We start from the raw sequence: 26,489 nt of genomic DNA, 5'->3' as shown, positions 1-26,489 counted from the left end.
TCAACATTCAGAAAACGAAGATCATGGCATCCGGTCCCTTCACTTCATGGGAAATAGATGGAGAAACAGTGGAAACAGTATCAGACTTTATTTTGGGGGGCTCCAAAATCACTGCAGATGGTGACTGAAGCCATGAAATTAAAAGACGCTTACTCCTTGGAAGGAAAGTTACGACCAACCTAGATAGCATATTCAAAAGCAGAGACATTACTTTGCCAACAAAGGTCCATTTAGTCAAGGCTATGGTTTTTCCTGTGGTCATGTATGGATGTGAGAGTTGGACTGTGAAGAAGGCTGAGTGCTGAAGAATTGATGCTTTTGAACTGTGGTGTTGAAGACTCTTGAGAGTCCCTAGGACTGCAAGGAGATCCAACCAGTCCATTCTGAAGGAGATCAGCCCTGGGATTTCTTTGGAGGGAATGATGCTGAAGCTGAAACTCCAGTACTTTGGCCACCTCATGCAAAGAGTTGACTCAATGGAAAAGACTCGGATGCTGGGAGGGATTGGGGGCCGGAGGAGAAGGGGACGACAGAGGATGAGATGGCTGGATGGCATCCCTGACTCGATGGACATGAGTTTGAGTGAACTCTGGGAGTTGGTAATGGACAGGGAGGCCTGGCGTGCTGTAATTCACGGGGTCACAAAGAGTTGGACACGACTGAGCGACTGAACTGAACTAATGCCAGATATTTTGAAACGTTAATTTTCATTCTTATAGTTGAAAATACAGCCACTCATTACAAATTAATTTTTTTCCATTTTCTCTAATGATAGAAATCACTTTATTTAGAATTACAAATAAAAACCCTGGCACTAAAGCCTTTTTCTGTATCATGAAATAACTTTCCCATATTAAAAGTGAATGTAGATTACCTGCATTTCAACTTAATTTGTACCTAATGCATTTCCTATAGATATAGCACAGTTCAGTTCAGTCACTCAGTTGTGTCCAACTCTTTGCGACCCCATGAATCACAGCTTAGCAACTAAACAACAACAGAGCCAGGTGGACAAAGCTCTGAGCCTATGATCCTAACTGGTCAAAGTGCGAGCAGCTTCATTTTTATCTGTGTTAAACCACTGAACTAGATCATAGACATGGGCCCTTCCAGATTAGAAATTCTGTGATAAAAGAAGTCAGCCCAAGTCATATACCTGATGAGGAGAAAAAGACATTTGAACATTTAACATGTGAGAATATACATGGCACTGTTCCACTCATACAGTAAGTGCTAACTAGAAAGTCTTAAATTTGAGCCTGGGATAATATAATATGCAACCTTTGTATGCAAATAGTTAATGCAAAGCAAGTACATCAAGAAAGGAGAGAAGTTCATGCTACCAGCAGGAAAGGATCCATGGTATGAATATTGAAAAGTGGATTATTACAACTAGAGCGGGAGGGAATATATTACTTGTGCATTAAAGTAGCTTGCTTTTAAGAATAGCTAATACTTTCAGACTCATTAGAATATTCATATAGTAAGATGCCAGCTATTTCTAATATGAAATATTAACATTGTGTATCAGTGAGAGGAAATTAAAAATGGAAATAGGTCATGATGAAATTTATTAGAAGCAAGCCGTATACATTTGTACATTTATGGACAAAGAAGACACTGTTTTATTACCCTTACTATAACAAATCATTTCTGTTAGTAATAAAACATGTGACGTAAGTGTGGTTTTTCCTAAAAGACAGTGGGCAGACTCTCACTAACTGAAATTCTGTTCTAAAAATAGCCACATAATCTAATGAACTCTGCTTTGATCGTAAACACGTATCTACTGTTTCTGTTTTGTCAATATTTTTCCACAAGGCAGTGAAAAGCCACTGTGACCATTGGGATTTTGTTTTCAAGAGTCTCACAAGAGGTTCAAGCTGAGAGATATCAGAAAGATCATCTCTTATTAGAGTTGATGTCGAAGGTACTGATGGCCCTGGTAGGAAGGCACAGGAGGTAGTGGGAGGCGGTCCCAGGGAACCACAGTGGACATGGAGTCTAGAGAGGGTGGGGCCGAAGAGGAAGCAGGGAGCCCAGCAGCAAGGAAGATGCTTTCCTGTGGGAAGCAGACATTTCATCAGCAAAGGGGCCCCAGGTGTGAGCGGTTGGTCTGGCAGAGTTATCCAGATTGAGCCAGAGTCTCAGAGAGATTTCCATGGCCCTTCAGAACTTCCGTTTGCAAACTCAAGGACTCAGAGTCTTCGGATTAACTTAACTAAATGTTGCCAGCCACAGAAGGAAAATCAGCTTCTAATGGCAGCTGCCCTTCACTACTAAGATTTATCAGTGTATACATGCAGAGATTTTTCTAATTCTTAGGTGGTGAAAATAATAACAAGTTTTCTTTTCACATATTGGTGTGTGTATTGGGGGTGGGAGATGGGGATATGTGTAAATATGGACGCTATCATAGTTGTTTTTTAAAAAACAAAACAAAACAAAAAAAAAACCACCCTCATTGTAACCTAATAGGGGTACCTTGTGTTCAGAATTTGTAAACCTTTCTTCAAAGTGGTCCTGTTCTTCCCTTTAAGGAGATGTTCCTTCTACACATGGGTTATTTTGAAAATCCATACCATTCTGTTTTTGGGTTTGTTTTTTTTTTTCACTTATTGTTAAATGTAACAAGAAAACTTGAATATATATGATGATGTGTATGCTCAGTAACTCAATGGTGTCCAACTCTTTGCAACCCCATGGACTGTAACCCACCAGGCTCCTCTACCAGGGCTTTGTCTCCGTTCAGGTCACCTGGCTTTATTTGCATGGATACCCCTGAACTTGTCCTCTCCAGTGTCACAAGCCAAAACTTACCTTTGTCTTTATGATTTCTGCACTTTCACCACTTTCATCTACACCCAAGGTGACAGCTTTAATCTACCTCCTACCCATCACATATTGTCGCCAGTTGAAATCTATACGGTTATCAATAAGGTTAATAGGTCCCTTCACCAATTAGAACAACATATATCCTAGTTCTTACAGATGTCATTATGCATGAAGTATTAATAGACCAGGCATCCCAAGTGGCGCAGTGGTGAAGAATCTGCCTGCCATCGCAGGAGACTCAAGAGACTCAGGTTTGATCCCTGGGTGGGGAAGATCCCCTGAAGTAGGAAATGACAACCCGTTGCAGTATTCTTGCCTGGCAAATCCCATGGACAGAAGAGCCTGGCAGGCTACAGTCCATGGGGTTGCAAAGAGTCAGATGCAGCTGAGTACAGAGCACATACATAGGCTGGTTTATAGACTGATTTAATCGAATCTTATTCAAATGAGTTACATCCTTCAAAGCAGTTTTTGGGGGCCGCCACTGTCTTTTTCCAAGCCCACACATGTCATTCTCCTCATCTTGTCCCTCACAGAATCCTGTAACAGTCCTCCCAATATGGTTATGCCTTTTTCTGAGCATAGTGTTTATATGTTTTTATTTGTCAGTCTGCTAAGGGTTATCTGATTTGACTGGTAAATCCTGAAACAGCATAGATTGTGTGGATGTCACCTGAGGTCTGAGATTGATGTTAAGTAATTATCCTTTCCTACCTCACATATTCTTTTCTTTCTTCACTTTTCTATGCCATTTCCATCTGTTTGATGGACTTACAGTAATCTCTGTTGACATTTGAAGGATAGAAGCAAATGCCACTTTAGAGCTGCCTCCACGCAGATGAAATGCTGATGATAACACAACAGATTTTCAATACTTTCATGGAGAAGTCAAAGCTCTTTATCAACATTAACCCCTTCATCTTCACAACAGCTGTGGTAGAGGTAACGGAGGACAGGTATTACTGGCATTTTGCATACAGATGCTGAACTGAGGTCACCTGAGGAACATTACAGTGGAAAGTTCAACCCTGGTTTTTTTGGTACTTGAGGCCGTGAGCACAAGATGACTTGTCTTGTGTTCTACAGCTGGTCAGCAACAAATTGGGATGACCTTTGCCATATATAGCCAGCGTTCTCCCCCTTGTGTGAATGTTTTGGGGGCACACCAGCGTCCACAGGTGGCAGGGCAGGGCCCCAGGAGGCGAAGGAAAACAGAGCAAAGTACATCAGCTCAGAGCAGCCTTTGGACACACTAATGTCCCCCTCTTTGCTGCTGCTGCTGCTGCTAAGTCGCTTCAGTCATGTCCGACTCTATGCGACCCCATAGACGGCAGCCACCAGGCTCCCCCGTCCCTGGGATTCTCCAGGCAAGAACACTGGAGTGGGTTGCCATTTCCTTCTCCAATGCATGAAAGTGAAAAGTCAAAGTGAAGTTGCTCAGTCGTGTCCAACTCTATGCAACCCCATGGACTGCAGCCCACCAGGCTCCTCCGTCCATGGAATTTTCCAGGCAAGAGTACTGGAGTGGGGTACCATCGCCTTCTCCACCCCCTCTTTGCATGCACATTTAAATCTGATATGGACTCTTCATACTGAAAAATTTTGGTCCAGTTCTACACAGATCATTCATTTTGCCACCAATAATGAATGTAAACAGGTCACATTTTATGGATTTGGAGGGCCCTTTTTTATTTCATAAACCCAGAAAGTTTTTTTTTTCCCCTAAAAATAACTTTATGTGGCTCTTTAACTGCAACCTGGGGGCTGTAAGTAGAATTTAGTGCATTTTATGACCTAACACATTTTCTTTTTAACAAAGAGAAACGATAACTTTTGTTTATTTTGGAGAAACCTGAGCATTTGAAAGTCCTAATGCTGGGAGGCATTTTTCGAACTGGCCTAATCAGCCTTGATTCCCCCAGGCAGCAGCGTTTCCTTGGTCTGTTTTTCAAACAGCAGGCTGTGGAGACAGGACACAGGAAATGTGGGAGATGGAAGAAAAATTGAACATCAGGAGCCTTCTAATGAAGGCTCTAATCCAAGGGCAAGGAGAATGTGTGACTTCCGAGAGATGAAGATAAATGCAGCCACTTTCAAATAGAATTATAATAGCCCTTCCTTAGTCATTTGAGTTCAAGGAAGGATTAGTTGTCAGGATAGAGAGGTGACCAGTGCTCACCTTGGGAGGAGTCTTACAGATGAGGATTTTGAGAGATAAGATCCTGAAAGAAAGGACTTATTATCAGAGCCCTGCATAACAATGAGTAGTAAGTCTCCTCTTATCACTGCCCAGGCGCTGAAAAGTTCTGGGATATAATTCAGGTTAATTTTCAGGTCCTCCTGCATCAATAAGTGTAAGTAAAGGTTGTCCTTGCTGAGCTTCAGTAGGTTGACAAAGGAAGGACTGCTTCCCACATAGCAGCTCTGCATCTCTCTTCCTTGCATGTGTGCTAATTTGCTTCAGTCATGTCCAACTCTTTGTGGCCCTGTGGATTGTAGCCCCCCAGGCTCCTCTGTCCATGGGATTCTCCAGGCAGGAATACTGGAGTGGGTTGCCATGCCCTCCTCCAGGGGATCTTTCTGACCCAGGATTCAAACCCGCCTTTCTTATGGTTCTTCCAAGAAGCTGTGATGCAGGTATCAAAGGCCAGCTGATTTCTTCCTCAATTTAGTATTCATTGTCTTCCATCCAGATTTATTTTAAAGCCCTTCAAATCAGTGAGCATCTGTCTCTTGCTTTGATTCTTATAATGGTATCACTTCAGCTTTGGGGGAATCAGAGTGAACAAGATGAAAACCCTTTCCCTCCACAAGTTCTTAGGCAGTTTCCCAAATTTTTGTCTAAATTTTAATATTGAAATATTTCAAACCTAAAGAAAAAATTTAAAACAGCAAAATCTATACACTTTTTACCCATATTTACCAGCTATGAACATTCTCCTGTATTTCCATTTCTGTGTGTGTGTGTGTGTGTGTGTGTATTTTGCTTTCTGAACCAATTCAGACTATGCTGAATACGTGATATTTGATCCTTGAAATTCTTTAGCTTGTATCTCCTAAGAACAAGAATACTGTTTCCTATGAAACAGTGCTATTACTATCTATTCCAAAAAAATACAGCATTGATAGAATAGTGTTCTGCAGTCTATACTCATATTCCTTAATTTTCCCTATAATGTACTATTTGTAACTTAAAAAACCTATTAAAAAACAGACAACCCATGCATTATGTCTAATTGTCATGTCAGTTTAGTCTCTTAAAAATCCAGAAAAATCTCTTTTCCGTCTTTCTCGATATGAGCTGCTAGCTTGTCAAGTGCTTCGTAGTCAGCATTACTGACACTTTCCCCATGTTTATGTTCAGCTGAAGCCTTTTTGGCAGAAATTATTACAGTAAGTGATGCTGTTTTCACCCCAGCCTTGCATCAGTAGGCACGTAATGTCAGTGTGTCCTGCTACTGATGATGCTAAGCTTGATTGCTTGGTTAAGATGATGTTCACAGGACCTGCCTGCTACTTTTTTTTTTTTTTTTTCAATTAAAAGTACTAGGTGGAGTATTACTTGGAGACTGTAAATATCTTGGTCCCCAACATTTTACTCAGTGGTTTTAGCATCCAGTGACGGTCCTTACCTGAACCAGTTATTACATTGGAAGCTACAAAGTGATGCTTTGCTAATATTCTCCTTATGTTGCTAACTCCTTTAGTAGTTGACAGTCTTCAGTAAAGAAGAGGTTTTCCTCTCTCCACGTGCCTTTGGAGATTCTTTTTATTACAGAATATATTATTTGTGTTACTCGCAGTATTCTTCTCTACCTCAGCAGTGTAGGAGTGTTCCCTTTGCTCCACTCCCTGTCTAGCATTTACTGATTGTAGCATTCTGATGCTCATTCTGACTAGTATGAGGTGATATCTCATTGTAATTTTGATTTGCATTTCACTAATAATTAGTCATGTGGAGCATCTTTTCATGTGCTTTTTGGCTGTCTGTTTGTCTCTGGAGAAATGTCTATTCAAATCTGCTACCCATTTTTGATTTTTTTTTTTTTTTAATATTGAGCTGTTTGGAGATTAATCCCTTGTTAGTCACTTTGTTTGCAAATGTTTTCTGCCATTCTGTGGATTGCCTTTTTGTTTTATTTATGGTTTCCTTTGCTGTGCCAAAGTTTTTAGGTTTAATTAGGTCCTATTTGTGTAATTTTTTTTTTAAATTTTCATTAGGAGGTGGATCTAGAGATACTGCTGTGATTTATGTCAGAGAGTGTTCTGCCTGTGTTCTCCTCTAAGAATTTTATAGTATCTAGTCTTACATTTAGGTTTATTAAGGGAAAAGCAAGTAGCATGGGGGCTGCTGGCAAGTAGGTTACAGGGGAGGAACTAGACGATGAAGGGCCTTAATTGTCAGGCTATTATGTTTAGGGTCGGGGCAGGAAGGTTTTAAGCAACTAGAGTCCCTCAGTATACTTTCACATGAGAGAGGTGTGATCAGACACCTCAGACACTCCTCCAGATTTAGAGGAGTGGGAAGGAGAGGTGATGATTTGGAGTAAGTGGTACAATTAGAGGACTATCTGCCACATGTCCAGGAAGGAGTCACAATATTCCTTACGGGATGTGGGGTATATTCTCCTAGGGCGTCCCAGGTGGCACTAGTGGTAAAGAATCCTCTGGTCAGTGCAGGAGATGCAGCTTTGATCCCTGGGTCTGGAAGATCCACTGGAGTTCAAAATGGCAACCCACTCCTAGTGTTCTTGCCTGAATTTTCCAGGCAAGCCTGGTGGGCTACAGTCCATGGGCCCGCAAAGAGTTGGACACAACCGAGTGACTTCATGCACGTACACACATATGTTCTGCTACTGATTTTATTTCTGCTACATTTTTTAAACCTTCATCCTGAAGGGCAGAAGACGCAGTCTTTCTCACTGCTGAACATATGTTAAGCATCTGAGTGTTTCTTGATTCATTCCTATAATAAGAGGAAATCATTTCAAATGGATTTGATATGCTTACTTTGAATGTAAAAGTCCCTTTATGCAGGTGAAATGAAAATCAGTATCTGTATAATTAATCCAAAAGATAATGTTCCTCTGGAAAAACAGATAATTGAATCTTAAGTATGGTTCCTGTTTAAATAACCTAGAGCTGTACTGTCTAATCAATATGGTAACCACTAGCTAGCTTTTGGAGAAGGCAGTGGCACCCCACTCCAGTATTCTTGCCTGGAGAATCCTAGGGATGGTGGAGCCTGATGGGCTGCCATCTATGGGGTCACACAGAGTCAGACACGACTGAAGCGACTTAGCAGCAGCAGCAGCAGCTACCTTTGGCTCTTAAACATTTCAAATGTGACTTGTCCAAATTAAGATATGCTGTAAGTGTAAATATAATACATACCAGATTTCAGAGACTTAATATGATAAAGTAAAAATATCTCAATAATTATTTATGTTGGTGACATATTAAAATGATAATTTTTTTTGTATATTGAATTAAATGCAAGTAAAAATGGCCAACTTTCACCACTTTTATCAGCATAGTATTGGAAGTCCTAGCCAGAACAATTAGTCAAGAAAAAGAAATAAAAGACATCTAAATTGGAAAATAAAAAGTAAAATTGTTACTGTTTGCAAATTACGTAACATTACATAGAGAAAACCGTAACAACTTCACCAAAAACCTGTTATAACCAATAAATGAATTCAATGAAGTTGTAGGATACAAAAAAATCAATACAAACATTTGTTGTGCTTCAATATACTAATAATAAATTATCAGAAAGAGGAACTAAAAAAATTTTCATTTACAGTTTCATCAAAAAGAAAACCTATATATTAAATGCCTAAATAAGTTTAACCCAGGAGGTGAAAGTTCTCCACACTGAAAACTGTAAGACATAGTTAGAAGAAATTGAATAAGACTAAAATAAATGGAAGGGGATGACAGAGGAGGAGATGGTTGAATGGCATCACCAACTCAATGGACATGAGTTTGAGCAAGCTCCAGGAGATGATGAAGGACAGGGAAGCCTGGTGTTCTGTAGATGGGGTCGCAAAGAGTTGGACATGACTGAGTAACTGAACAACAGCAACAAAATACATGGAAAGATATTCCATTAATAGAAGAATTATTATTGTTAAAATGCCTATACTACTCAGAACAATCTGCAGATTCACTGCAGTCCCTATCAAAATTCCAGTGGCATTTTTCACATAGAACAAACAATCATACAATGTGTATGGAACCACAAACAATCATACAATTTGTATGGAACCACAAAAGACCTCAAATTGCCAGAGCAATCTTAACAAAGCCAGAAGCATCATGCTTCCTGATGTATATAACAAAGCTGTAATAATCAAATAGTATGATATTGGCATAAAAGAAGACACGCAGATCAGTGGACCCAAACAGCCCCAAAAATAAACCCATGCATATATGGTCAACTAATTTTTGACAATAAAGCCAAGAATACAATGGAGAAAGAAATGCTGTAGGGAAAAGAAGATGGCCACATGCAAAAGAATGAAACTGGACCTCTATCTTACACCATACACAAAAATGAACTGAAAATGGATTAAAGGTTTTAACATAAGACCTGAACCCATAAAACTCCAAGAAGAAAACGTACAGAAAAAGCGCCTTGCCATTTACTTGGCAATGATTTTTTTTTTTTTTTGATTTGACCCCAAAAGCAAAGACAACAGAAGCAAAAAATAACAAATAAATGGGACCACATTAAACTATAAAAAGCCTCTGTGCAGGAAAGGAAGCCATCTTCTGCAGAGGAAACCATTAACAAAATGAAAACTCAACCTACTAAAAGGGAGGAAATATTTGCCAATCATAGATATGGTATTAATGTCTAAAATATATAAAGAACTCACACAACTCGATAGTAATAAAATCCAAACAATCCAATTAAAAAATGGGCAGGGGATCTGAATAGCCTTTTCTCCTAATCATCAGGGAACTGCAAATCAAAGCCACAGTCAGTTACATTCACCTCATACCTGCTGGACTCCTCTTCTTATCAAAAAAGATAGCAAGTGTTGCTGAGGCTGTAGAGAAAAGGGAACCCTTGCGCATTGCGGTGCAGCCACTATGGAAAGCAGTACTGAGGTTCCTCCACAGATCGAGAATAGCACTTTGATCTAACCCAACAGTCCCACTTCTGGGCATTTAATCCAAGAAAAGGAAGGCACCAACTTGAAGGGCTGTCTTTGCCCTCATGTTCGCTGCAGCATTATTTGCAATAGTCAAGACATGGAAACAACTTTAACAACTTTGTGGCCGTCAATGGATAAATGGATAAAGAAAATGTGAGATTTTATACATACACACAGGAATATTATTCAGCCATAAAAAGAAGGAAATCGTGGCATTTGTAGCAACATGGATGGACCTTGAGGGCATTATGCCAAGTGAAATGCATCAGACAGAGAAAGAAATACAGGGTGATCGGATTTATGTGTGGAATCTAAAACACTCAATAAAAACCAGTCTCATATACAAAGACCATACCAGTGATTGCCAGAAGTCGGGGGGTGGGGTGAAAGGATGGGAGAAATGCGTGAAAGTGATCACCAGGTGCAGCCATAAAATAAATGAGTCATGGGGATGTGATAATATAGCATAGTGACTGCAGTTAACAAAGCATAGTGAGTTGAATATTTGACACTTGCTAAGAGAGTAGAAGTTTCATGTACTCTACACATCAAAACTAGAAACAGTCTGACTTTCTGCCTTCAAGAAAATGAAAAAGCAATATATCAATTTAATTTTTGAAAATTTTCAAGAGCCACCATAATATAAATGCCATTTTATAACAGCATAATATAAATGCTGTTTTAATAATAATACTCCTACTCCGAGTTCCTATTTTAAAATGTAAATTAGCAATTTTAAATAGATAGTCTGTCTCACCTGTGTACATAGGGACATTTTTTAAATCTGTAGTTCAAAAAAGTAAAAGTGTAAAGACCAATCACAGAGAATTGGTTTTAGAGGCAGATGGTTTGCTTTTCTGCTAACAAAACCTGAGTCACATTTTCTTAATGTACAGCCATTACTCTAAATAGGCTGAGCATCTTCAGAGAATAATTGATGGATATAGAGCATACAGTGGTTCCATTATGTCTGAAATAGTTAATGATGTCCAGTAAGTCTAATTAGCTGCTAGAACTTGACCTAATATTCCAAGATGGTAGGGAACCTAGAGATTCATCATAATAGGTTCATTAAACATGTGTCTGTATAGAAGAGACAGTATTCCTTTAAGTCTTGAGAGCGGTTGTATCGGTCTCACTAAGTCATCCACTTCCGCTGCTCTGTCAGGCTACTGACAGTTCTGCACTTCGGGGGAAAAGACCAGCATCAGTTCTTTTTTTTTTTTAGAACGCTTCAAAGTATTGCTTTAACCTCCCTTAGTAACATGTGTCTAACAACTTTTATGATCATCATAGCCTGTGGATTTAACCTCTTGAGCTTCATTTTCCTCATCTGTAAATTGCAGATAAAAACCCTCTGTACCTTGAACACAGTAAGTGCTCAGATAATGTCTTGAATGAAGGAGAATTACTCCATCCGAAATACCACTTCTTTGCCAAGCATCTCCCAGACAAAGCTTGTTCACTTCCTTCTCTTTTACTCCCTCAGTTTTATTGGATTTTAGATACGTTTGCATTACCTTTTTAATAATTTCTTAAACTTAGAGATTTTGGGGAAGCCAGGTTTCTGGGGGATGGGATGTCTATGGCCTCCCATTAGAATATACAACCCATTTTGGCTCCAACCTCATTAGCTCCTGCCTCACGCTTCCATTCCATCTCCTGAATCAGACTATATACACATCTTTACCTTTTACTAAAAGGTAAAGACCTTGAAGGCATACACATTCATGTCTGTATCCTTAGTGCCAGCACAGGGTCTATAACCTTCATAATTACATGTCAAACACATAAGTTTATACATGTATGCAGACGACACCTGAAACGATTTTAAGTACCACACATAACCTAGCCTGGCAGAGTTTATCTCATTTTGTGTATCAGCTGGCTATAAACTAGTAGCTGAATTAAGGCATTTGCTAATTGTTCAAATCATGACATCTCTCTCTCTTTTTTTTTTTTTTTTCATTTTAAAAGACTGTTAAGGTAGGAGAGGAAATTCTGATCTTATTGGCAGAATAACAGAAGAAAGCAAAAGGGATGAAAATTTCTTGAATACTTATTATGTGTTAGAATTTTGACTATATAATCTGTACAGCTTCTCTGTGAAGTAGACATGATTATCCACACTTTGCACATATGAGGAAACTGAAGTTGGAAAGTTAAATAACCAAGTTCATAGAACTAGAGAGTGGGAGAGCCATGATTTAATCCTAGGTCTGACCTACTAACATCATGAAGGGGCTCACAGGTTTTGACAGCGAGATGCCTCCTTGGTGGCATCTAAGCAGAACGGTCACACAGGTGCAGAGGGATCAAGTGCTTGCCGCTCTTGCTTTCCTATGCTTGAGTGCTTCAGACGCCTCCAAAGGACTCCTTTACACACTGTCACCCACTTCACAGGGGCTTCCCCAGTGGCTCAGCAGCAAAGAATCCGCCTTAAATGCAGGAGATGCAGGTTTGATCCCTGGGGCAACCCACTCCAGTGTTCTTGCCTAGAGAATCCAATGGACAGAGGTACCTGACGGGCCGCAGTCCATAGGGTTGCAAAGAGTTGGACATGACTAAAGTGACTAGCACACACGCACTCACCCACTTCAAAAGAACACAGCCTCACTCTTACAGAAGTGAGGTGGGCTGGAATCCAGGGCAAATGGCCCTCCTTCCCTCCAGCTGATGGGAAGAGAGCTGGATATTTGAATTCTGCCAGTTTGCCAACCTCGGCTTTGCAGTCTTCTGTCTTTCCAGCTTTGGGGAAAAGCTGTGGGACATCACTGAGAGTGATAGAATATTAAGTGCCTAGTTCTCATCCTTTGCTCCGGGAAAGAAAACTTTGAGATAATGGATGAAAATTATAAAATCAATTTTAATGTTGCCCATCTTTTTCACTTCTATTTCTCTAAAACATGAAAGTCTCAAAAGTCAGACTACGTTTCTGTGTTCCATAATATAATTCACATTAAATTTCACTGGAAGAGGAATTTAACCAGTCCTCACAAGCCAATATCCTTATTATCATTAGACTACGGTTTTTCCTTAAAACAATCGATGGTGATGTCTTTGAAGCTAATAGATAAGACACAACTTTTATATTCAAACAGAGCAAGCAATTTTAGGTTACGTTTATCACACATTACATCGTTGCTTATAGTCTCACATATAGCTATCACTTTTATTTTTTGTCTACAGTTAAAAACAGGCTTACTGGTTGTCTTAGAACAACTATATTTAGTTCCTCTGTACAAACAAAAATGGAAAAAATTTTGAATTTGAGTGTTTTAAATGTTGAATTGAAATTAAATGTTCGGCCAGCCAGTCCTCTGGGGTAGAAATGAAACAGTAATCTGTGAAGGAGTGACATCGTGAAGATGGAAACATGGGTCAGTCTCCACTTCAGTCGCCTTCACAAGAAGCCCTAACAACTATCCACACACAAGACACCGTTGTGACAATCCCAGAAGGCAAGGGTGAGGCTGAAGCCCCCTCCTGCACATGGAATCCGAGGGGCCTGTCCTCCAGCCGCACCTGTAGTGCTACTCGAGCAGAGAACAGGACCAGTGTGTCTCACCTTCTGCGCTGCAAAACCAGCAACTGTCTGGCCAGAGGATCTGGTGCACAGTTAGGTCCTTAAACAACGGGCTGTGCGGACTGGGGCCCGTTCGGCAGTCCTGGTCAAGCAGGCGAGCCAGTTCATAACCACAGCTCTGACAAGTACAGTGCCCAGTCCTGCCCACCCAGGCGGCCTGACCAGAGAGCCCAGGCAACCACAGAGCGCCCCCTGTGTCTTGTGAACCAAGCCAGCAGTCCTGTCCAGCCACAGCACACACTCTACAACTTCAGCGCTCAGGCAGTGGCCTTGCCCACAAAGACCACCCTGATGGCAAGCCCCACCTGTCCAAGGGGTCTGCCAGCTCACATGTCCACAATCCCAAGCTGAGCCGACTGGAAGGACTGTCTGCCAAATGTAACCTGTTAAGTCTAGAAGAAGAGACTGTTTACTCAAATGTGCAGATACCAGTGTAAGAAAGCAGGGATCAGGAAAAATCAGGTAAACATAGTAGTACCAGTGGAATCTATTACAGTAAAATGCCAGCAAAGGACCCTAAAGAAATGGAAATCCATGAAATTCAAAGAATTCAGAATGATCCTCTTAAAGAAGTTTAGTGAACTATAAGAAGACAGATAATGAAATTGGGGGGGAAAATGCATGAACAAAATGAGATCAACAAAAAATGGGAACCATCAAAAATAAACCAAACAGAAGTCCTCTATCTAAAGAATATAATGACTGAACTCGAAAAATTCAGTAGAGAGCTTTAAAATCAGAATTGACCATGCAGTAGAAAGAAGCAATGACAGGGCATTTGAAATTATTCCATCAGAGGAAAAGAGTTGAAGAAAGCCCTATGTGATTATGGGACACTATCAAAAGAAACAGTATCTGCATTATGTGTACCCCAGGACGATAAAGGGGCAGAAAATATATAAAAGCAATGTGTGCTGGGCTTAATTGCTCAGTCAAGTCTGACTCTTTGCGAATCCATGAACTGTAGCCCACCAGGCTCCTCTGTCCATGGGGATTCTCCAGGCCAGAATACTGAGTGGGTTGCCATGTCCTCCTCCAGGGGATCTCCCCAACCCAGGGATCAAACCCAGGTCTCCTGCATTGCAGGCAGATTCTTTACCATCTGAGCCACCAAGGAAGCCCATATAAAGCAATACTTGCTGAAAAATAAGGAGAGAAGTGGACATTTGGATTCATGAGGCCCAAAGGACATCAAGTATCAATAGAGTGACCCAAAGAGTTCTAAAAGTCAGTGACAAAAAAGACTTTTCAAAGCAGCGAGAGAAAGGATCACATTATATTTAAGGGAATTCACATAATGGGCAGATTTCTCAAAAGAAATTTATCAGGCCAGGAGAGAATGGGATAATATATTCAAAACATTGGAAGAAAAAAATCTGTCAACAGTTCTATACCTGGCAAAGCTGTCCTTCAGAAATGAAGGCATAATTGGCTGAACAAACAAAAGCTGAATGAGTTTATCACCACTAGGCCTGCCTTACAAGAAATGCTAAAGGGAGTTCTTCACGCAGAAATAAAACGATGCCTATTTACATCGTAAAATCAGATGAACACGGGTATATAACTTCCTGGTATTGGTAAATAATCAAAATCAGATTATTTAATTTGGTAATAGTGGCACATAATTCTCTTACAACTCTGGTTTAAAAGTTTAAAAAAGTATTAAGAAGCCGTAACTCCTACAGTTGTTACTGTATACACAATATAAAAAAATACGTAAACTGTAACATGTGACAGAGGACAAGGTAAACTGTAATTGCAGAAATGCTATTGAAGTTAAGTTGTCATCAGCTGAAAATAGGGTATCATAATTGTAAGACGGTTTATATAAGGCTCATGGTGACCACAGAGGAAAAGCTTGTCACACAAAAGATCATGAAAAAGTGAAAGTATACCGGTACAAAAAGTCATCATCACAAAAAAAGGCAGCAGGATAAGAAGCAAGGAACAGCGGCACTACAAAACAGCAAAATAACGAAACAGGACCAGCAGTAATTACTTTAACCATACGGGATAAAATTCTTCAATCAAAGACACAGAATTGGCTGACGGACTTAAAAAAGCGAAATAAAAAAATATACTGCCCACAAAAGGTTCACTTTAAAGACACAGACTGACTGAAAGGATGAAAAAAAGGTATTTCAAGCAAATGCCAACCAAGAAAACAAAGGTAGCGTTGCTGCCCCAAAGTCTGGCTTTTTCTACCCACCGAAGCTCAATAAAAATTACAGAGACAGTCTGGACGACATAGAAAGGTGCCTTTAATTCTCAGCCGGCAGAGAGGGGAACACAGTAGGCTTCTCCCTCAAGAAATGTGCTCCCACTCCATGAGGAGTCTAGGGGCTTATATAAGGTGAAGGCTCACCGTCAGGGATCGGTGATGAGGAACAAAGGTGTTTGGATCTTGTCTTCTTCCTCTTGCATTGTTTCAAAACCAGTCATAGACTGGTGTCAGTACCCCAGTAGCTGAGTCTGACGATTCCATGGCTCTGCAGCCTTCTTTCTGATGGGTAACTACAAGACAAGAGACTGCTGTAAAGATGAGCACCAGTTACAGGACGTATTTGGCATAGAGTCTAAGAGCAATAGGTGCGAAACATACAGCTCATACAGAGTTAGGGGACAGAATAGCAGACTTAGTTATAGACATTCAGAGTTAGGAGCAGATAAAGTGAAAACAAAAAACTACGAATGTTCAGGCCTTGCTCACTGTTTTGTTTATCTTCTTTGATCTCAAGAAAGGGAAAGAATAAAAACTTAATTCCTCTTTTTTCCTTTCCACTGCAAGAGTAGCCATACTCATATCAGGAAAAATAGACACTAAGCTAATTCCATTTGAGTTATTTCAAATCCTAAAAGATGATGCTGTAAAAGTGCTGCACTTAATATGCCAGCAAACTTGGAAAACTCAGCAGTGGCCACAGGACTGGAAAAGGTCAGTTTTCATTTCAGTCCCAAAGAAAGACAATGCCAAAGAATGCTCAAACTACCACACAGTTGCACCCATGTCACACGCTGGCAAAGTAATGCTCAAAATTCTCTAAGCCAGGCTTCAACAGTACATGAACCATGAACTTCCAGATGTTCAAGCTGGATTTAGAAAAGACAGGAACCAGAGATCAAATTGCCAACAGCTATTGGATCAAAAAAGCAAGAGAGTTCCAGAAAAACTTCTGCTTTATTGACTACGCCAAAGCTTTTGACTGTGTGAATCACAACAAACTGTGGAAAATTCTGAAAGATATGGGAATACCAGACCACCTGACCTGCCTCCTGAGAAATCTGTATGCAGGTCAGGAAGCAACAGTTAGAACTGGACATAGAATAACAGACTGGTTCCAAATCAGGAAAGGAGTTAAGTCAAGGCTGTATATTGTAACCCAGATTATTTAACTTATATGCAGAGTACATCATGCAAAATGCCAAGCTAGATGAAGCACAAGCTGGAATCAAGATTGCTGGGAGAAATATCAATAACCTCAGAAATGCAGATGATACCACCCCTATAGCAGAAAGTGAAGAGGAACTAAAGAGGAGAGTGAAAGTGAAAGAGGAGAGTGAAAAAGTTGGCTTAAAGCTCAATATTCAGAAAACTAAGATCATGGTATCTGGTCCCATCACTTCCTGGCAAATAGACGGGGAAATAATGGAAACAGTGAGAGACTTTATGTTTGGGGGCTCCAGAATCACTGCATATGGTAACTGCAGCTATGAAATTAAAAGATGCTTGCTCCTAGGAAGAAACCTATGACCAACCTAGACAGCATATTAAGAAGCAGAGACATTAGTTTGCCGACAAAGGTCCATCTAGTCAAAGCTATGGCTTTTCCAGTATGGATGTGAGAGTTGGACTATAAGGAAAGCTGAATGCCGTAGAACTGATGCTTTTGAACTGTGGTGTTGGAGAAGACTCTTGAGAGTCCCTTGGACTGCAAGGAGATCCAACCAGTCCATCTGAAAGGAAATCAGTCCTGAATATTCAGTGGAAGGACTGATGCTGAAGCTGAAACTCCAATACTTTGGTCACCTGATGCGAAGAACTGACTCCATGGAAAACACCCTGATGCTGGGAAGGATTGAAGGCAGGAGGAGAAGGGGACAATAGAGGATGAGATGGTTGGATGGCATCACTGACTCAATGGACATGAGTTTGAGTAAGCTCCGGGAGTTGGGGATAGACAGGGAAGAAGCTTGGCATGCTGCAGTCCGTGGGGTTGCAAAGAGTCAGACACGACTGAGCAACTGAGCTGAACTGAAGCTAAAAATTATAAAAAGAATGTCACTATATAACGATAAAGGGGTCATTCCATCAAGAAGATATACCAATTGTAAATATTTAGGCACCCACCCAACATTAGATCACCTAACTATATAAAGCAGAACTACAAGGAGAAATAAACAGAAATTAACAACAAATAGTTGGGGACTTTAATGCCCCATGGTTAATAATGGGAGCTTCCTGGTGGCTCAGCTGGTAAAGAATACATCTGCAATGTGGGAGACCTGGGTTTGATCCCTGGGTTGGGAAAATTCCCCGGAGAAGGGAAAAGCTACCCACTCCAGTATTCTGGCCTGGTGAATTCTATGGACTATATAGTCCATGGGGTCACAAAGACAGATCATCTAGACAGAAAATCAGTAAGGAAACAATGGATTTGAACAATACTTGACTAAGTTGTAACAGACATACACAGAATATTGTGTCTAATAACAGCAGGATACACATTCTTCTCAAGTGCACTCAGAACATTTTCTAGCATGATCATATGTTAGGTCACAAAACAAGTTTTAGCAAATTCACAAAGACTGGAATCTTATCAAATATCTTCTCTGACCACAGTGGTATGAAACTGGAAATCATAACAGAAGGAAAACTAGAAAACTTGTGAATACATGGAAGTTAAATACTTAACACTGTCCTGAAAAACCAACAGATCAAAGATGAAATTACATGAAAAAAGGTATATTGAGACAATTGAAAATAGAACCAAAACATACAGACTTATAAGATACAGCAAAAGTAGGTCTCAGAGGAAAGTTTATATCTATAAATGTGTACCTCAAGAAAATAGATCTCAAATAACCTTTTACACCTCAAGAATCCAGAACATGAAGAACAAACTAAGCTTAAAGTTAGGCAGAAAAGGAAATCGAGTTTAGAGCATTAAAAAATGAAACAGAGACTAGAAAACCAATTGGGAAAGAATTAATAAAACTAAGGTCTGGTTCTTTGAAGAAATAAATATTTGTTTATTGAGATAAACCAAGGGGAAGAGGGAGATTTTCTGATAATATAGAAATACAAAGGTTCATAAAGAAGCTTCAGTGACCAACCATACACCAACAACAAAAACAGTAGATAAATTACTAGATACACAGAACCTATCATGACTCAATTAGGAAGAAATAGAAAATCTGAACAAACCAATTACTAGGAGAGTATTGAATCAGTAATCAAAAATCTCATGAAAAAGAAAAGTCCAGGACCAGATGTCTTCTCACTGATAAATTTTACCAAACATTTGAAGAATAATTAACACCAATCCTCAAAATATCCAAAAATATTGAAGAAGAGAGAATACTTCCAAACTCATGTCACAAGGCTAGCATTTCCCTGACACCAAAGCCAGATAAGGACACCTCAAAAAAACAAAACTACAGACCAATATCCGTGATAAACATAGGTGCAAAATTTTTCAACAAAACAGCCAACCCAATTCAGCAGCACATTAAAAGGATCATACACATTGACCAAGCAGGATTCATTCCTGGAGGCAAGAACAGTTCAACATATGCATACCAATAAATTCGATATGTCACACTAACAGAATGAAAGATAAAAATCATATGATTATCTCAATAGATGCAGGAAAAGTTTCGACATAATTTAACATCCGTTCATTATAAAAAGTCTCAACAAACCAGCTGGAGGAAAGAGATGCACCTCAGTACATAAAGGAAGGCCACGTATATCAAGCCCCCCCCTAACGCCATACTCAAAGGTGAAGGACTAAGGACGGTTCCCCCAGGACCAGAAACAAGACAAGGATGCCCACTCTCATCACTTCTAGTCAACAGCACTGGAAGTCCAAACCAGAGAAATCAGGCAAGAAAAATAAGTCTTCCAAATTGGACAGGAAAACATAAATTTGTTTGTAAATGGCATGATTTTATGTATGCTGCTGCTACTGCTAAGTCGCTTCAGTCGTGTCCGACTCTCTGTGTGACCCCATAGATGGCAACCTACCAGGCTCCCCGTCCCTGGGATTCTCCAGGCAAGAACACTGGAGTGGGTTGCCATGTCCTTCTCCAATGCATGAAAGTGAAAAGTGGAAGTGAAGTCGCTCAGTCGTGTCCGACCCTCAGCGACCCCATGGACTGCAGCCTTCCAGGCTCCTCTGTCCATGGGGTTTTCCAGGCAAGAGTACTGGAGTGGGGTGCCATTGCTTTCTCCGATTTTATGTATGAAAAAGCCTAAACACTCAATCAAAAAAACTGTCAGGTCAACAATGAATTCAGTAAAGTTGCAGGATATGAAATTCAAGATACATAAATCAAAAATATTTCTATATACTAACAATGACTTATCTGGAAAAAAAAAACTCTCATTTACAATAGTATCAAGAACAGTAAAATACTTAGCAATAAATTTAACCAAGGCGCTGAAAGATCTTTACATTGAGAACTATAATACAGATGAAAGAAATTGAAGAGTAAAATAAATGAAAAGACACTCCATGATCATGCATTGAAAGAATATTGTTAAAATAGCTGTACCACTTAAAGCCACCTATAGATTCAATCCCCATCAAGATTCCAATGGCATTTTTACAGAAGAAAAAAAAATCCTAAAATTCATATGAAACTACAAAAAAAAAAAACCCTAAATAGCCAAAGCAATACTGAGAAAAAAACAACAATGCTGGAGGCATCACAGTTCCTGAATCCAAACTATACTATATTAAGATAGAATAACATAAGCATTGCGCTCAGTCACTCAGTGTCCAGCTCTTTGCAACCCCATGGACTGTAGACCACCAGGCTCCTCTGTTCATGAGGATTCTCCAGGCAAGAATACTGGAGTGGGTTGCCATACCCTCCTCCAGGGGATCTTCCCAACCCAGGGATTGAAACAGGTCTCCTGCATTGCAGACAGATTGTTTACTGTCTGAGCCACCAGGGAAACAATAAAAGCATTATGCTACTGGTATAAAAACAGATACATAAACAATGAAGCAGAATTGAGAACCAACGCATATACAGTGAGCTAATACAAAAAGAGAGCCAAGAATACTCAGTGGAGAAAAACTGTCTAATAAATGGTGCTGGGAAATTGGATATTCACATGTAAAAGAGTGAAATTAGATCCCTATTTTTACATCACTCCCCAAAAATTAACTCGTAAAGGATAAGACATTAAATAAAACCATAAAAGTCCTGGAAGAAAACAGGAATAATGCTTCCTGACATGGGTCTTGGCAATGATTTTTTGCATATGATATCTAAAGCACAGGGAGCAAAATAAAAAACAAGTGGGACTACATCAAACTAAAAAGCTTCTGCACAGCAAAAGAAACAATAACAAAACAAAAAGACAACCAAAGCAATGGGATCAGATATTTGCAAATCATACTGAGAAGAGGTTAATATTCAAAATATATAAAGAACTCCTAGAACTGAAGAAAACCAATGGTCAAAGGACCTGAATAAACATGTTTCCAAGAAGACATACAGAAGGCCAACAGACATATGAAAAGGGTAGTTTACATCACTAATCAGGGAAATTAACTCAAAACCACACTAAGTTATCACCTTATACCTATTAGACTGGCTGTCATCAAAAAGATGAGAGAACAAATTCTGGAGAAGACATGGAGAGAAAGGAACCTTTGTGCACTGTTGCTGGGAATGTATATTGGTACACCCACCATGCAAAACAGTATGGAGGTTTCTCAAAATTAAACATAAATCTACCATATTACCAGCAATTCCACTTCTGGGTGTATATCCAAAGGAAGCAAAATCCCTACATCCAAAAATAACTGCACTCCTGTCTTCATTACAGCATTACTTATAATAGCTAAGATATGGAAACAAGCTAAGTGTTCATCAACAGACAGATAAAGAAAATGTGGTGTATAGTGGAATACTGTTGAGTCATTAAAAGGAAACCCTGCCATTTGCAACAGTATGAACAGACCTTGAGGGTATTATGCTAAGGGAAATAAGAAAGATATATACTATATAATCTCACTTATACATGGTATCTGAAAGACTCAGATTCATAGAAAAAATATCAGATTTGTGATTGCCAGACTCAGGGAGTGGAGAGAATGAGATAAAAGTGATCAGAAGATACAGACTTCCAGTTATAAATAAGTACTGACTATGTAATATACAACATGGTGAGAATCCTTGCCGATGCTGTATGGTATATTTGAAAAGTAGTAAGAGAACAGACATTATAAAGTTCTCATCACAAGGGAAAAAATGTAATTATATAAGGTAATGGATGTTAACTAAACTTATTTTGTAAATCATTTCATTATACAGTATTATATGTCAATTTTCTCAAAACTAGAGGAAAAAATAATAAAAAGTAATTTGTTTTATTGCTGTCTACAGGAAGTTATCTCTCTGCCAATCTTATGTATTTTATTTCATGATTGACCCTCAGACATTTGGGGAGAGGGGAGTTCAGTATTAATTTCAAATACTTTATTAAAATATTTTCTTTACTTCTAAAAGAGACTTGAATGTTTTGTCTAAAAGCATAATTCTTTGGAAAAAAACATACTCCAAAATAACTGTAGTGATAAACTGAATTTCATGATTTTGTGTAATCAGTTTATTTATCTTTGTTTTCTGTCATTTTTATTCTACTTTTCATAGAGGTGGAGACAAATGAAGTTCATTGTAACCTTTCTATTAATTGTAACCATTGTTATGTTATGGTTACAATATGTAACCATTGTTATGGAATTGTAACCATTGTATCTGTGTCCCCCTAAATTCATGTATTGAAGCCATAATCCCCAATGTGACAGTATTTGGAGCTGGAGCCTTTGGGAGATAATGAGAACCTCATGGGACCCTCATAATGGGATTAGCACCCTTACAAAAAAAGGAAGAGATTTCTCTTCCATGTGAGATTTCTCCACCATGTGAGAATACAGCAGGAAGGCAGCTATCTGTAAACCGGCCAGGAAAAGGGGTCTTACCTGAACCAGCCATGCTGGTACCCTGATCTGGGGCTTTCCAAGCCTCTGAATTACGAGAAATCATGTCTCCTATTTAAACCACTCAGCCTATGCATTTTGTTATAGCACCCAAAACCAACTAAAACATGTTTAATAACTGATCCTGGTGGAATTTTAAACATTACGGAAAAAAAGAAGGAAAACCTGATTTATAAGATTGGATAAAAATGGCCCTAACTCAGATATTTCATGCAAAGTAAAAACTGTACATTCTCATGTCCTAATAAAGCTATTGCAGTTCTTTTCCTATTTAAATATTATTTAGGATGCAACAATGTCTTAGAAAAACCTATATATATAATATAGTTGTCTACCCAGGATAATCCAAAGTCCCTACTCTGCCTTCAGAAAGGAATTTGTGTGCAACAGCAAACTAGAGAAGTAATTTTGTACTCCTGTTCTTTGAGGCCAGGTACAAACTAGGATTTTAACCTAATTAGTGACCAGAATCTTAAAACGCACTGAGTCCATGTGGGTTGTGTGTACTCAGTGCTTCACTGGGGAGTTTCCAGCTCTAAAGCTAGTCCTCTGAAGCCCCCTAAATTGCCTTTCTGAATAAATGGTATGAAATGTGTGAACTGTTCCCCAACCTTTAGGAGAACAAGGCTTCTTTCCTTAACAGACTTCCTGTGACTCCCTCCACAACCATCACCCTAACCCTCTGTATATGTAGTTATGCCTAGATTTGTAAATTTAATGTGTACGTTTATTCATATCATTCAGAAACCTCATCTAAGAAAAGCTCCAGATTACCGGAGAGGCAAAAACACTGAATTGCCTCTTAGGGCAACAGTCGCATGAGGCTGACTCTGCATTCCTGCAGTTTCAGTTTGTAACTTCCTGTTTGCATTAGTAAACGTGTTGACAACTATGAAAAAGAAATAGTTTGACTTCTAGTAAGTAACCTGTGTGAACTGGTAATACTGATGATATATTATCCTGTAATACTGTTTCTGAATTTTTAAACTGCCTTTTCAAGATTTCCTCAGAAGGATAACAGGCTCCCTCTAGCGGGGAGTGACCATTATAATTGAACTATTTTATTTACTTCAAAGCTGTGCAACTTCATAGTTGCACTTTGTCGGAAGGAAAAGAGGCCTTTTCTGGCTCTTGACATTTGTTTATTTCTCTGCATAACATTTATTTTTCCCTTTCTGATTTCTTCTGATTATATCAGGGCATGTTGACAGGACAGTCATGTCGATAATGTGAACTGCTCTTTTATAAGCAAAGGGAAATGAGGTTACCAATGGATTCCTACATGTTAACTTCAGCAAACTTTTGTTAGGAAATATATATATATACTTGTGTACAGATTTATGTAATTTATAAATATATAAATTTTAATAATACAACATCACTCCAAAACCTTTGACAATTAAGTAATGACCTGGAAGTCTGCTTTTTGACCTCTGAGTTCCAATTAATTTTACACAAAGCAAGCCTTGTTCACTTTGGCTTGTCTTTCTTTATGAGGGAAAAAACAACCCAAATCCTATACTGTTTTTTTTTTTTTAAATAATTAGTTTTCTGTCCCATATCATTTATACTCAAAACTAAAACTACCTTTTTATAGAGCTTAAGTAAATATTAAAATGTTAATTCTGAATCATCAAAAAAATTAAAGTTGTACCCAGGCAAGAAAGTAAGTAACCTATTACAGAAATGGATGTTGGTTTTACAATTGGTAAAGAAGAAAAAGAAAACACTTCACTGAAATTTAGTGTTGAGACTGACATATACCGCAAATGGATAAACAGAGTAGCCCACTCTAGGAGGAGTGGTCACAGCAAGTTATAGAAACTTTCAGCTTTAGAATCTCACTTACAGATTGTCTATTAATTCCAAGTGTGTGCTTAACTGCTTTTTGGTAACTCTCAACAAAGTCATTCTACGCGGAGGGAAGTTGGCTCTCACCAAACCTTTGCTTCTCACGTCCTTACAGCACATCAGATGCTTGGCTTTGGAACACTAGTCAGCACGTCCAACACCTACGACGGATCTGGTGTTGTGACTGTAGAGACGGACCATCCCCTGCTCTGGACCATGGCCATAAAAAACTGACCAGTGCTGACCTCCATCGCTGTGCGTCTGACATACCTCATTTGCCAACAACATCATGCTCACCAAGAACAGTCCACCTTGGCTGGCAGGACTCTAAACCTGTCCCCTGGGAGGCCTGCTAGTTTTAAAGACTGTTCATGTTCTGATCATTCAGGGAGCACTGTAGATGACAGATTTCAGTTTTACTCTGACGGTGGCGGGGGGTGGGGTGGGGTGTCATTATTTAAAGTAAATATGCTGTATTAAATTCAGTTGGAAAACTAACGTGGGTCATGTCTCAAATTCAGTCCTGATCACTCTTATTAATCACTCCATGTACCCCCAGAAAACAGTTTGTAATTTTGAAGCTGAGAAAGCTCTGAGGTTCCGTACTGTCCAGCACATACACCTCCTCCTGTTGATCCTTAAACGCTTGCTTCTATGTCATAATGTTAGCTCTCTGTCTTCTGTGGACCTTTCACTGAAAAAAATAATTCCTTCTAGCTTGGGATGCTAGAACCGCACCATTTTATTCTGACCTTAACAGTTTGGGGTATTATCTTTTAATGATAAATAAAAAATCACTAGCCTGATTGTTAAAATTTAAAACAAGTAGAACGCACCCAGCTGCTGTACATGACACAAACCCAGTGTTGCTGTAAAGAATGAGAGCGGCCTCTCTCTCCTCTCTGGTGCTACGACAGCGGGAGGGTCGCGTTGTAAGTGGAGAATGAAAGCGGGGCCCGTTGAACCAGCCTGCGGTTGTGCATAATCATTAGAGATCATTTTTAATTATTTATGCAAATACACATGAAACTGAATCCAGATGTGAAATAAAAATATTTAGTTACCAACATGCCTGCCTGTGGTCAGTTTTTCAAGAAGACGTCTAATCCATTTTCTCACCTGTATTTTATGATGACCAATCTTTCTTAATCAATGTTACGTACCCACCCCCCAAATAAAAACTACTCAAAGGTTGATTCACAGCTGCAGTTCTTCACACACCTGATTTTCGAGAGCAACCTGGGGTGGTGGTGAATACTTTCTCTAGCCTCCATGGAAGTTACTTTCTAGAGCCCCCGTGTTGCATGTTCACACTTAAATCTCTCTGGACCTGTTGCCGCATCTATAACATGGGGGTTCTAGGTAGCACCTGTCTACTTTGCCGGACTTTGGAAGGAGGGACAGGTTAAACTGCCTTCAGAAATCATTGCACGTGCTAGAGAAAAAAGAACCAACAGAGGAAAGGAACTGGTTCCATGGTAGAGAAGTGCAGAAAATTGGTGGAGGAAGCCCTCTGGGGAAGTAGAAGGGACCAGAGCACGGCTGGGAGTACCACAGTGCTCCTACAGTCAGTGCTGCGGTGGGAGAGCCGGTTCTCCAGCCTTCTGCCTCCTCTCGGCACAAATGCAGAGCCCAGAGCTCCCATCCCTATACCGCGCCCCCTGCCCCCCGCAGAGACAGCTGTACAGAGGGTCTGGGGTACCAAGCAAACCTGTACCAAAAGGGAAGGAGTCGGGGGGGTGGGTAGACTGGGGATTTGGGATTAACAGAGGCACGCTACTATATATTTATAAAATAACAAGGACCTACTGT

At 39.6% G+C, this 26,489-nt stretch overlaps 1 protein-coding gene across 1 annotated transcript in view; it reads left to right on the top strand.

The window, feature by feature from the left end:
- TPK1 (thiamin pyrophosphokinase 1) overlaps positions 1-25,743 on the top strand; it is a 395,885-nt gene extending 370,142 nt beyond the window's left edge. The window contains exon 8 of the mRNA XM_010844870.1: positions 24,793-25,743. Coding sequence (XP_010843172.1) covers positions 24,793-24,911 — 119 coding nt within the window. The 3' untranslated portion in view covers positions 24,912-25,743. The remainder of the gene's footprint in view (positions 1-24,792) is intronic.
- The last annotated feature ends 746 nt before the right edge of the window (positions 25,744-26,489 follow it).

Source organism: Bison bison, unplaced genomic scaffold (genome assembly GCF_000754665.1).
Source record: "Bison bison bison isolate TAMUID 2011002044 unplaced genomic scaffold, Bison_UMD1.0 scf7180017864211, whole genome shotgun sequence".
NCBI classification, from domain to species: domain Eukaryota; kingdom Metazoa; phylum Chordata; class Mammalia; order Artiodactyla; family Bovidae; genus Bison; species Bison bison.
This window is presented reverse-complemented; position numbering and strand designations above follow the sequence as displayed.